This window comes from Xenopus tropicalis, chromosome 4 (genome assembly GCF_000004195.4).
Source record: "Xenopus tropicalis strain Nigerian chromosome 4, UCB_Xtro_10.0, whole genome shotgun sequence".
In the NCBI taxonomy this organism is placed as follows: Eukaryota; Metazoa; Chordata; class Amphibia; order Anura; family Pipidae; genus Xenopus; species Xenopus tropicalis.
This window is the reverse complement of record NC_030680.2, coordinates 152035790-152047943: the sequence shown is the minus strand read 5'-3', so window position 1 is coordinate 152047943 and position 12154 is coordinate 152035790. Positions and strand designations below refer to the sequence as shown.

At 43.9% G+C, this 12154-nt stretch overlaps 1 protein-coding gene across 5 annotated transcripts in view; it reads left to right on the top strand.

Annotated features, from left to right (window-relative positions):
• The window catches only part of phf2 (PHD finger protein 2), a 105197-nt gene that overhangs the window by 75844 nt on the left and 17199 nt on the right, over positions 1–12154 (top strand). For all 5 annotated transcript variants that reach the window (XM_031901283.1, XM_031901286.1, XM_031901285.1 and 2 more), the window contains exons 15-18: positions 1452–1630; positions 2792–2865; positions 4392–4549; positions 7176–7444. In XM_031901283.1, coding sequence (XP_031757143.1) covers positions 1452–1630; positions 2792–2865; positions 4392–4549; positions 7176–7444 — 680 coding nt within the window. The remainder of the gene's footprint in view (positions 1–1451; positions 1631–2791; positions 2866–4391; positions 4550–7175; positions 7445–12154) is intronic.

Genomic DNA, 12154 nt, shown 5'->3' with positions numbered 1-12154 from the left:
TTGTCTCTGACATCCTTGGACAGCTCTTTGGTCTTTCCCATGTTGGAGAGTTTGGAGTCTGCTTGATTGATTGATTCTGTGGACAGGTGTCTTTTATACAGGTGACTAGTTAAGACAGGTGTCCTTAATGAGGTTGACTAATTGAGTAGAAGTGTCTAACCACTCTGTGGGAGCCAGAACTCTTAATGGTTGGTAGGGGTTCAAAAACTTATTTCACTCAATGAAATGCAAATCAGTTGCTATCTTTTATTTCAAGTTCTTTTTTCCATTTTCCTTTTGATGTGCTATCTGCCACTGTTACACCTACCATTGAAATGATACTGTTCTGAGACTTTTCATTTCTTTGTCATTGGACAAACTTACAAAATCAGTGAGGGGTCAAATCATTATTTCCTCCACTGTATATGTTTAACTCTTTAAGGTTTCAGAGCACACAAAACAGTGCCCAGAATGAGGGGGGGCACAATGCTGAGGGGGCGCCAGTCAGGTACCTCTTCTACTTCCCTACTCAGTGCCCTGGTCCCCCCACTGCTAGCTTATTACTTACCCCCCTAAACCCACACCTGAACTGACCCACAGCTCCCCCTCTATTTATAGGCTCGAGTCATCCTGCCTATGATGTCACGGTGGAGGTGGGGCCAAGAGGACCCCGCCTATAGCTGCAGAAGCTGGAAGCGGGGCTCATTTTAGTCATGGCCAGGGAGCAAGGCAGAAGGCCTGTACCCGCAGCCAACTGACCTGACTAATGTGCACATACAGTATGGGGACGAACGCATTCTGACATTGGGGGGGGTAATGGGTTGTGCAGCGGACAAGGTGGCTGGCCAGGTCACCCAGGGCACCCAGACGGCTAGGCCCGGCACCGGCCCACTTTTCTGCCTGCATTCATAAATAAGCCTTACTGCTACTTGCTGTTTGCATATTGGCCAGCATACATGGGGCCTATTTGCTTTCTTCTAGTCATGTGATGTGAAGCTTAATTTCAGCATAAAGTTATTATTAGTGAAGGGCGAATCTGTCCCATTTCATTTCTCAAAAAGAAGTAGGGAAACCACAAAAATTCACAAAACACATTGAAGTCAATGGGCAACTTTTTTGTTGCAGCCATTGGAGTCTATGGGAGTTTTTCACAGCGAAAACTGGCGATAACTTTCGCTCATTGCTCTACGTTATGTCATTGTATGTAACAGCCCTGCAGCTTCATGCCGGAAGTACAGGTTCACAGAAGTTTTTAAATAAATAATTTCATAAAAACCAGAAATCTACTCCACATTATGAAACTGTACCTTCAATATTAGACAAGATTAGGAAACTCATGTTAGTAGCCTGTGCCTTTGCTGCAGTGCAGTAAAGCAATAATCAGGGATTTGGATACAGACCCCTTATATTCAGTATCTAGCCACCTGTTCCCACCCAGCTCACAGTCTGCATTGACCTCTTATATCCAACAGGTCCAAAGGTATCAAGACCCAGAATAGTCCCAGCATTTTTGGATCTCTGCAGAACTTTAAAGAAGACAAAACCAAACCGGTCAGAGACGAATACGAATATGTATCGGACGACGGAGAGTTGAAGATCGACGAGTTCCCCATCAGAAGGAAGAAAACGACCACAAAGAGAGATCTGTCCTGTAAGATCCGATGGCGACACTCAGATACACACGGCCGCACGTATACGCGGCGCAATCACTCTCACTGTGTAGATGGAGAGATTGGAGGGTCTCTGGGCCCCAGTTTGCTGGTTATTCAGATTATAGAGCAATAGGGGGTATTGATGCAGACAAACAGATATGGAAGACAATACAGTCTAAGGGTGAAGACACACGGAGCTACGAGTAGCAGCTACTTGTCACGGCTACTAAACCAGACAGAGCTGATCAATTACTGATAATTGTCTCTACGTGAGTTTAGCAGAGGCAATTCTCAGTATTGTCTATGGCAGGGGATTTTCTGGCATTTAGTAGCTGTGACAAGTAGCTGCTACTAAGTAGCTCCATGTGTCTTCACCCTAAAGTTGCCAAACAAGCAGACCGTTTCCTGATATGACCACCTATAGTGGGTAATATTGGGCTAATTTGATCGTTTGGCCCTAGGGCAGTGGGTATATGGGCTGTTGGGCCAAGGACTCCATCAACGAGCCGATGTGGTCTTAGATCTGACGGGAAAATCAAACCTGCCCAATAGAGATCTGCCCAATTTTAAGCCAGGTATCGGTCGGGTAGGCCCGTCGGGGTGCCTATACACGGGCAGATAAACTGCTGAATCAGTTTGAAATAAAACCATTATAAATGGTGCTTGGTGATAGCTGTCACATTAAATATGTGTATTATGATAACTAACGTACTCCCTATTGTAAAATATGAGGATATTAAAAGTCACCTCAGAGTTCCATGACCTGTGTAACAAACATATCTTATAATATCCTTATACTTTACAACAGGGGGCACATAATTCATTCTATAACGGCTGCTCCAGTACAGGGCAGAGTTATGTAAAGCTCCTGGTAGGGTTGTGCACCTTCACCCCAGCGCTTCGAGTGATTATTGGCCCTTCTGTGGCCCCTCTCAAGGCAATATATATGGATGGTTTAACCACCCCAAATGCTTAAATATAATTAATTAATGTATTTGTTTGAATTTATCTTCAACATCTTTGGAATGCTGTTTAGTCTTTTTATCCATTCTGTCCTTCAGAGTCACCCCCTGAATACCAATCCCTTATAACTGTGGGGGTTTATTTCCTATTAATGTGGCAATTAATCTAATTAACATTTTCATTACCATGTTGTCTAGTTTTGTCAGATAACAAGGAGACTCCTCCTCCGCCTCCATCAAAGAAACCCAAGGTCCAAGAATCAAAGTACAAGGTAAATATTTCATCTCCGCCCTGGCAGATACATTAGACTGGGTGCATTTTTAGCAAATGGAGGAACTACAGGGTCTCTGATTTTTTAATGATGTTACTTTTTGTTCAGCAACTTGCCAGTCTGGAACTTCAGAAGTTATCTGGTTGCTAGGATTCAAATTAGCTTAGCAACCAGGCAGTGGTTTGAATGAAAGAGTGGTGTATGAATAGGAGAGGGCCTGGACAGAAAAATAAGTAATACAGGTATAGGACCCTTTATCCAGAATGCTCGGGACCAAGGGTATTCTGGATAAGGGATTTCTGTAATTTGGATCGCCATACCTTAAGTCTACTAAAAAATCAATAAAACGTTAATTAAACCCAATAGGATTGTTTTGCATCCAATAAGGATTAATTATATCTTAGTTGGGATCAAGTACAGGTACTGTTTTATTATTACAGAGAAAAGGGAATCATTTAACCATGAAATAAACCCAATAGGGCTGTTCTGCCCCCAATAAGGGGTAATTATATCTTAGTTGGGATCAAGTACAGGTACTGTTTTATTATTACAGAGAAAAGGGAATCATTTAACCATTAAATAAACCCAATAGGGCTGTTCTGCCCCCAATAAGGGGTAATTATATCTTAGTTGGGATCAAGTACAGGTACTGTTTTATTATTACAGAGAAAAGGGAATCATTTAACCATTAAATAAACCCAATAGGGCTGTTCTGCCCCCAATAAGGGGTAATTATATCTTAGTTGGGATCAAGTACAGGTACTGTTTTATTATTACAGAGAAAAGGGAATCATTTAACCATTAAATAAACCCAATAGGGCTGTTCTGCCCCCAATAAGGGGTAATTATATCTTAGTTGGGATCAAGTACAGGTACTGTTTTATTATTACAGAGAAAAGGGAATCATTTAACCATTAAATAAACCCAATAGGGCTGTTCTGCCCCAATAAGGGGTAATTATATCTTAGTTGGGATCAAGTACAGGTACTGTTTTATTATTACAGAGAAAAGGGAATCATTTAACCATGAAATAAACCCAATAGGGCTGTTCTGCCCCAATAAGGGGTAATTATATCTTAGTTGGGATCAAGTACAGGTACTGTTTTATTATTACAGAGAAAAGGGAATCATTTAAACATTAAATAAACCCAATAGGGCTGTTCTGCCCCCAATAAGGGGTAATTATATCTTAGTTGGGATCAAGTACAGGTACTGTTTTATTATTACAGTGAAAAAGGAAAGTTTTAAAATTATGAATAATTTGATTATTATGGAGTCTATGGGAGACGGGCTTTCTGTAATTCGGAGCTTTCTGGAAAACGTGTTTGCGGATAAGGGATCCCATACTGGTACAAAGCAACAATAACAATAAAATTGTAGCCTAATGGAGCAATAGTTACTGGGGTCAGTGACCCCCATTGGTCAGTCGGGTAATGGCGACGCATGGACTTGCATCTTTGTCGCTAAGCGCAAACTAATTCAGGCGTTCTGACATGTGACGCATTTTTCCGTGTGTGATCTCCTAGAGTGACGACACTTCCGATGAAGACTCCCTTCACATAGACACAGAGGAAAAACCAGCACGAAACTCCAGAGTCAAAAAGGACAGTGGGAGCTCAGCCGGGATACTGGATCTGCTGCAGGCGAGCAAGGAAGTCGGGGGTTTGGATTATAACTCAAACAGGTTGGTCTCTCCCCGAACTGAAACAGAAACTATTGTCTGTGCCGCATGTAAATCTGGGATAAATAGCTGTTATAAATCAGCAGAGGCGGCCAAACCGGCCGGGCACTATAGGCAACTTGGCCATCCACCTCATCCCCTTCCACTTGTGGAGATGCTTGGGAGGGGGGGGTCATATGGGGGGTGAAACGAGAGCTGGACGAGGGGTAGGCAGAAGTGGTATGTGCCTGTAACTTCAGTAATTGCCTCTGCTTCCTTTGCACGGGGGAGTGTATTTCCTGGTACCCATGTGACTGTCTCTGCTTCCTTTGCACGGGGGAGTGTATTTCCTGGTACCCATGTGACTGTCTCTGCTTCCTTTGCACAGGGGAGTGTATTTCCTGGTACCCATGTGACTGTCTCTGCTTCCTTTGCACGGGGGAGTGTATTTTCCGGTACCCATGTGACTGTCTCTGCTTCCTTTGCACGGGGGAGTGTATTTCCCGGTACCCATGTGACTGTCTCTGCTTCCTTTGCACGGGGGAGTGTATTTTCCGGTACCCATGTGACTGTCTCTGCTTCCTTTGCACGGGGGAGTGTATTTCCTGGTACTCATGACTTTCACTGCTCCTTTCTGGCAAAAAACAACATCCCTTTGTTGCTTTATGCTTTTTACTGTTTTGGACATTAGTTAAAGATGTATGTAACAGACATGTTTGGGCTGCAGATGGGCTGGACATTGCTTTCCCATTTGCCTCCATATGTAGCTAATACACCATTCACAGCTGTGGGTTTGGCACGTGGCACTGGCGGCAGGTTCATACGCTGTTCTGGGCTCTATTGATGGGCACGGGGCAATTGTGGCAGCTGGTTCCTTGGAATGGGATTGTGGTTATTCAGTTATATCAAAGCAGATTTACCCCCCGAGGCATTTCCTTTTGCCGTTAGGGGCAGGTGAGTTGATGGTCCATTTCCCTTGTAATTACTAACGGGAATGAGCCTTCTGTGTGCCCCAAACAGCAAAACCCATGGAATTCTCACTTGGCAACTTGCCCTAATGGCTCCTTGATTTATTCCTGTAAAAGAGTTTATTCTTCCTCTGAATAATAAGGTCAATTAAGGACATTGCGCTGGAAAACCATTTAATCCGCTAAAGGCTATTCATTTCCATGTTTAAAAAACATGACTTACCAGAAGGTCCATTCCTAAATAAACGTATTAGTCTGTGATCCCAGAACATTCAGCCCTAATTACCCGACAGGAGAGTTTCCCTTTACATTCTGCCCTATACATTCATTTTCTTCTATTTGCTACATAAATTGTGGTACAGTCACCCTTGTGAGGCAGAATGGGCTTTATTGTATTCCATTTTATATGTCTGGGCTTAATGATCCATTAATATATATACCAACCCCCAGAGTTGGGGTTCTGTGCCCCCCATATAAAGGCACAAGGCTGCAGGCTGAGTTATACAGGGAACTCTGAGTATCACTCATGTATTATAAGGGATAATGTACCCCCTACTGTAAATGATAAGGATATTAGCAGTCACTGAGGGGTTCTGTGACCCCCATATAAAGGCACAAGGCTGCAGGCTGAGTTATACAGGGAACTCTGAGTATCACTCATGTATTATAAGGGATAATGTACCCCCTACTGTAAATGATAAGGATATTAGCAGTCACTGAGGGGTTCTGTGACCCCCATATAAAGGCACAAGGCTGCAGGCTGAGTTATACAGGGAACTCTGAGTATCACTCATGTATTATAAGGGATAATGTACCCCCTACTGTAAATGATAAGGATATTAGCAGTCACTGAGGGGTTCTGTGACCCCCATATAAAGGCACAAGGCTGCAGGCTGAGTTATACAGGGAACTCTGAGTATCACTCATGTATTATAAGGGATAATGTACCCCCTACTGTAAATGATAAGGATATTAGCAGTCACTGAGGGGTTCTGTGCCCCCCATATAAAGGCACAAGGCTGCAGGCTGAGTTATACAGGGAACTCTGAGTATCACTCATGTATTATAAGGGATAATGTACCCCCTACTGTAAATGATAAGGATATTAGCAGTCACTGAGGGGTTCTGTGACCCCCATATAAAGGCACAAGGCTGCAGGCTGAGTTATACAGGGAACTCTGAGTATCACTCATGTATTATAAGGGATAATGTACCCCCTACTGTAAATGATAAGGATATTAGCAGTCACTGAGGGGTTCTGTGACCCCCATATAAAGGCACAAGGCTGCAGGCTGAGTTATACAGGGAACTCTGAGTATCACTCATGTATTATAAGGGATAATGTACCCCCTACTGTAAATGATAAGGATATTAGCAGTCACTGAGGGGTTCTGTGCCCCCCATATAAAGGCACAAGGCTGCAGGCTGAGTTATACAGGGAACTCTGAGTATCACTCATGTATTATAAGGGATAATGTACCCCCTACTGTAAATGATAAGGATATTAGCAGTCACTGAGGGGTTCTGTGCCCCCCATATAAAGGCACAAGGCTGCAGGCTGAGTTATACAGGGAACTCTGAGTATCACTCATGTATTTTAATGTAGAATGTTTTTAGCTGCTAGCAGAGTATAAATACATCCACATATCTGAGTGGAAATTTCTGTTTTATCTCCAATAAAGCCAACCGCCAGCATCCCCGAGCACGCAGGAAGCAATCCAGGGAATGTTATCGATGGCCAATCTGCCCTCGGATTCCTGCCTACAGACCTCTTGGAGTGCAAACCAAGCCAAGAATAATTCCATATCAGCACAGAATTCCAAAAAATCAGGCAACAACAAACTTGCAAACAAACGAGCCAGCAAAAAAGCCAACAAGAACAGCATTGCGCTGGAAGACTACGACGAGGATCAGGATAACTTGGAGGCGTGTTTTAAAGATTCTGATTACGGTAAGTGGGAGTTTCGTCGGTTGTTCTGCACCAATAAAGCTTGGTCAGGGCTCAGCCACTTCCTGCCAACACTCACAGTTAAACAAGGAATGTATACACGTTACAGGGCTTATAGCTAAAGGGAAAGTCCACCATGAGATTAACGTATGGGAGCCTGTTTCTTATAGGCCAATATAGAACCCTTCTTAACATTCTTCTGTTCCATTAATGTTGATAGTTCCCATCATTATAGTAATACGTAAATATCACTAATAATGGAGCATCACGGAATATGTTTTTAAATATTCTCATAAAGGAGGATTAGCCACAATAGTGCCACCTAGAACCCTATATTTACTCTGCAGAAAGCTTTACCTGCCTGAGTAACAGCCCTAGCAGCTCCATCTGTTTGTTTAAAATAGCAGCTGCCATTTTAGCTTGGTCTCTGTAGCTTCCTGCTGCAGCTCTGGCTGCTGGTAGCTCAGATTACAGCACTGTTGGAAGGGGAGAGAGGAGAGATGGGAGGGGGAGGAGTAGAAGGGAGGGGGAGAGAAGAGCAAACTGAGCAGACTCGTGCTGTGCCCTGAAGAATTTTTCTGAGAGAAAGAAGAAGATGTGTACACAAAAAAAGAAAATATAAGTTTATAGCTGTATTTACATAAGCTGATAAGCTTAGTTTTACCTTTCCTTCTCCTTGAAAGCCAACGCCGGCAGTACTGTTAGTAACAGAGAGTTGGTTCTGTCACTCAAACTAGACTGGGGGCAGTGCAAACTTTTAGTTGAGCAGAGTACTAGCCTATAGAAGGGTGGCTCTGCCCCCAGCCTGGGGTGAATGTCAAAATGGCCCTCGCTGCTTACTGGTCACTGCTGCCCAGCGCTGTAAGGTTTGGCTTATGGCAGGATTTCTACAAACTACACCTACATCCAATCACAACTTGTGTAGTTATACCTACTGTACGCACACTCCAAACCTTTATGAAAGCCCACCCATTTTTCAGAAAGCTGAGTGCCTTTATATTCAGACTAAAATTAGCCAAACTTGCTGAAATACAGATATATCTAAAACAAACATGTCAGGTAAGTAGTAGAAATAAATAATAAAATGTAAAGGTCAACTAAAACAACTATTTTTTCTATTTTGACCTTTCGGAAATAGGCTCCTTACTTGCTTATAAGTGACTCCATTACTTAATACTTGAATAATTGATAAAAACTCCTTCCTTCTATTTTTATGGGTTTTTTTGAAATCTGAAATCTAACTGAACAGAAGGTTTTTTCAAGGCAAGATATTTTTTATATCGCTTTTATTATTATTATGATAATGATATTTAGTTATTTAACTGCTGATTTAGGCCTAGGTCTCACCCCAGTAGGCACATGGTACTATACATTCAAACTGGAGGGATGCAGAGCATAAACGGTCATTCAAAATATAATATAGTGATCAGTTACAAATTCTGATAGAGTATTACATGCTGTTAAAGGGGAACTAACCCTCTTCAGTTTTAAAAATACACAAAATCAAAATACACTTCTGCTGAAAATGTCAGACAAATATCAAATACTAAACCATTGATAAATTTGCCTCTCTACTGCCCAGGATTCTGGGACCAGTAGTGATTTGGCCAAACATGGCGCTCACCAACCTATTGCACTGCAATTAGTTAGTATGTATAAGAGTTGGATTTGGGGTTTGTGCAATTGGGGAGAAGACATGGGTTTCACACAGGGACTAGGTGGGAATTTACCAACAATCAGGTTCTCTGCCCCCTCGCCAAGTTATGAGTTGCCATTTGTCTATTGGAACATTTTTGCCATGAATACTACTACCTTGTTCACTGGCATCTTTCACCAGGTCTAAGATGGTGAAAACTATTTGAAAAAAATAAATATATATATATAATTAGTTATAATTAAGTTACTCTGATGATGGAGGCTTAAGTTGTCATGCAAGAAAAAAATAGTCAGCAATGATAGTAACTGAACATGCCTGGTGAACAAAATGTAGAAAAGAAAAAACAGTGACGTATGTGTATATATATATATATATATGGTTTCTTTGCAGTGACATTTTATTATTTCACAATACAGTTACAGTAAAAAAAAAAAGGTAGTACCCCTTTAAGAAACACTGTGTCGCTCCAGATTGCATGCAGATTGGCGGGGATTTAAATGAATAAAGAATCGTTAGAGACTCCAATCTGTGGTTCCAACCAAATAAGACAAGTTGACACCCCCTCTATGAAGCAGGGCAGATAATTTTTGTGTGATCCTATAAACTACATTGGTGGGCGTGGCATAATATGAGGGTGTGGTCTGATGTCATTGTATTTGCAACACAAACATAAAGTGAAACAGCCCAGTGAGTAGGGAATGGGCACTGATAGTAAAACACAAGGCACTCTCTGGGCCTATAACTGTGCATAAATTGACAATAAGGCTCTATATATTCATTGAATATGAGGGGTGACATTAAAGCTGATTATTAGCCCCCCCCCTAACCCCCCCGGGGTAACTGATTTATGTTGTGACTGACGCTGTAATTCATGGTTCTCTGCACGTCTGGACGCTGGGATGTGGGGAGCCCTGGTGTCCCTCTTTCCTGCACCCCTAATGTTACAGAGAGCGCCTCTGGGGAGAATTCCAGCAATGGCTGTTACCCGGGTATCACTCTGTCTTTCATTTACACTGTGTCTGATTGAAGCCTATTATACCCAATTATTGCTATGCACATCAGCCTGACATTGATTGGCCACTTAGGGCTGATATACAACCAACTGGGCTTTCATATCCATTGGGGTTAAGTACAAACTGTATCAGTGGCACAGACTGGGGCTCCATGGGAAATGAACGGTATTTCCTTCCCTTATGGGGAGACAGTCCGGAATATTCTCCTATTTGCTGTTGCTGCTTCCTGGACTTTAAACAAACTGCATCCAACCCATTATGGTTTGGGTTCCAGCTGCTAAATTACTGAGGCGCCAATTATCCTTCCAGTGAGAGGATTAAGGGAATTCCAGTTAGATGTTAGAAAGGGGCAAGCGAACATGGCTGAGCCTCAGGGGCTGATGGCGTAAGGGGCAGGGCAGAGAGGGAGCGGCATTGTAGGGTGATGTTTGGGGCCCAGCTGGGCCACAGAGGGACTGAAGCTCTAAATTTGGTGAGTAGGTCGGGATTGGGGAGCAGAGAGAAGGATTTGGGGCAGATAATGGGCGCTCCAGGGGTGGAACAACTAGGGATTACAGATTTACTGGCAAGTATATTACCAGTAAATTTGTAATACCAGCCCTACCTTAGCTGGTATTTTACTGGCTAGGCTGGAAACCAGTAAGTACCTACAGCGAGTGAGAGAGTGAGGGAAGTACCTACAGCGAGTGAGAGTGAGGGAAGTACCTACAGCGAGTGAGAGAGTGAGGGAAGTACCAACAGCGAGTGAGAGAGTGAGGGAAGTACCTACAGCGAGTGAGAGAGTGAGGGAAGTACCTACAGCGAGTGAGAGAGTGAGGGAAGTACCTACAGCGAGTGAGAGAGTGAGGGAAGTACCTACAGCGAGTGAGAGAGTGAGGGAAGTACCTACAGCGAGTGAGAGAGTGAGGGAAGTACCTACAGCGAGTGAGAGAGTGAGGGAAGTACCTACAGCGAGTGAGAGAGTGAGGGAAGTACCTACAGCGAGTGAGAGAGGGAGGGAAAGTGTCCTGTGAGGGAACCGGGAAGTACTTACAGCGAGGGAAGTACTTACAGTGAGGGAAGTACTTACAGTGAGGGAAGTACTTACAGCGAGTGAGAGAGTGAGGGAAGTACCAACAGCGAGTGAGAGTGAGGGAAGTACCTACAGCGAGTGAGAGAGTGAGGGAAGTACCTACAGCGAGTGAGAGAGTGAGGGAAGTACCTACAGCGAGTGAGAGAGTGAGGGAAGTACCTACAGCGAGTGAGAGAGTGAGGGAAGTACCTACAGCGAGTGAGAGAGTGAGGGAAGTACCTACAGCGAGTGAGAGAGTGAGGGAAGTACCTACAGCGAGTGAGAGAGTGAGGGAAAGCGTCCTGTGAGGGAACCGGGAAGTACCTACAGCGAGTGAGAGAGTGAGGGAAGTACCTACAGCGAGTGAGAGAGTGAGGGAAGTACCTACAGCGAGTGAGAGAGGGAGGGAAAGTGTCCTGTGAGGGAACCGGGAAGTACTTACAGCGAGGGAAGTACTTACAGTGAGGGAAGTACTTACAGTGAGGGAAGTACTTACAGCGAGTGAGAGAGTGAGGGAAGTACCAACAGCGAGTGAGAGAGTGAGGGAAGTACCTACAGCGAGTGAGAGAGTGAGGGAAGTACCTACAGCGAGTGAGAGAGTGAGGGAAGTACTTACAGCGAGTGAGAGAGGGAGGGAAGTACCAACAGCGAGTGAGAGAGTGAGGGAAGTACCTACAGCGAGTGAGGGAAGTACCTACAGCGAGTGAGAGAGGGAGGGAAGTACCTACAGCGAGTGAGAGAGTGAGGGAAGTACCTACAGCGAGTGAGGGAAGTACCTACAGCGAGTGAGAGAGGGAGGGAAGTACCTACAGCGAGTGAGAGAGGGAGGGAAGTACCTACAGCGAGTGAGGGAAGTACCTAGAGCGAGTGAGAGAGTGAGGGAAGTACCTACAGCGAGTGAGAGAGTGAGGGAAGTACCTACAGCGAGTGAGAGAGTGAGGGAAGTACCTACAGCGAGTGAGAGAGTGAGGAAAGTACCTACAGCGAGTGAG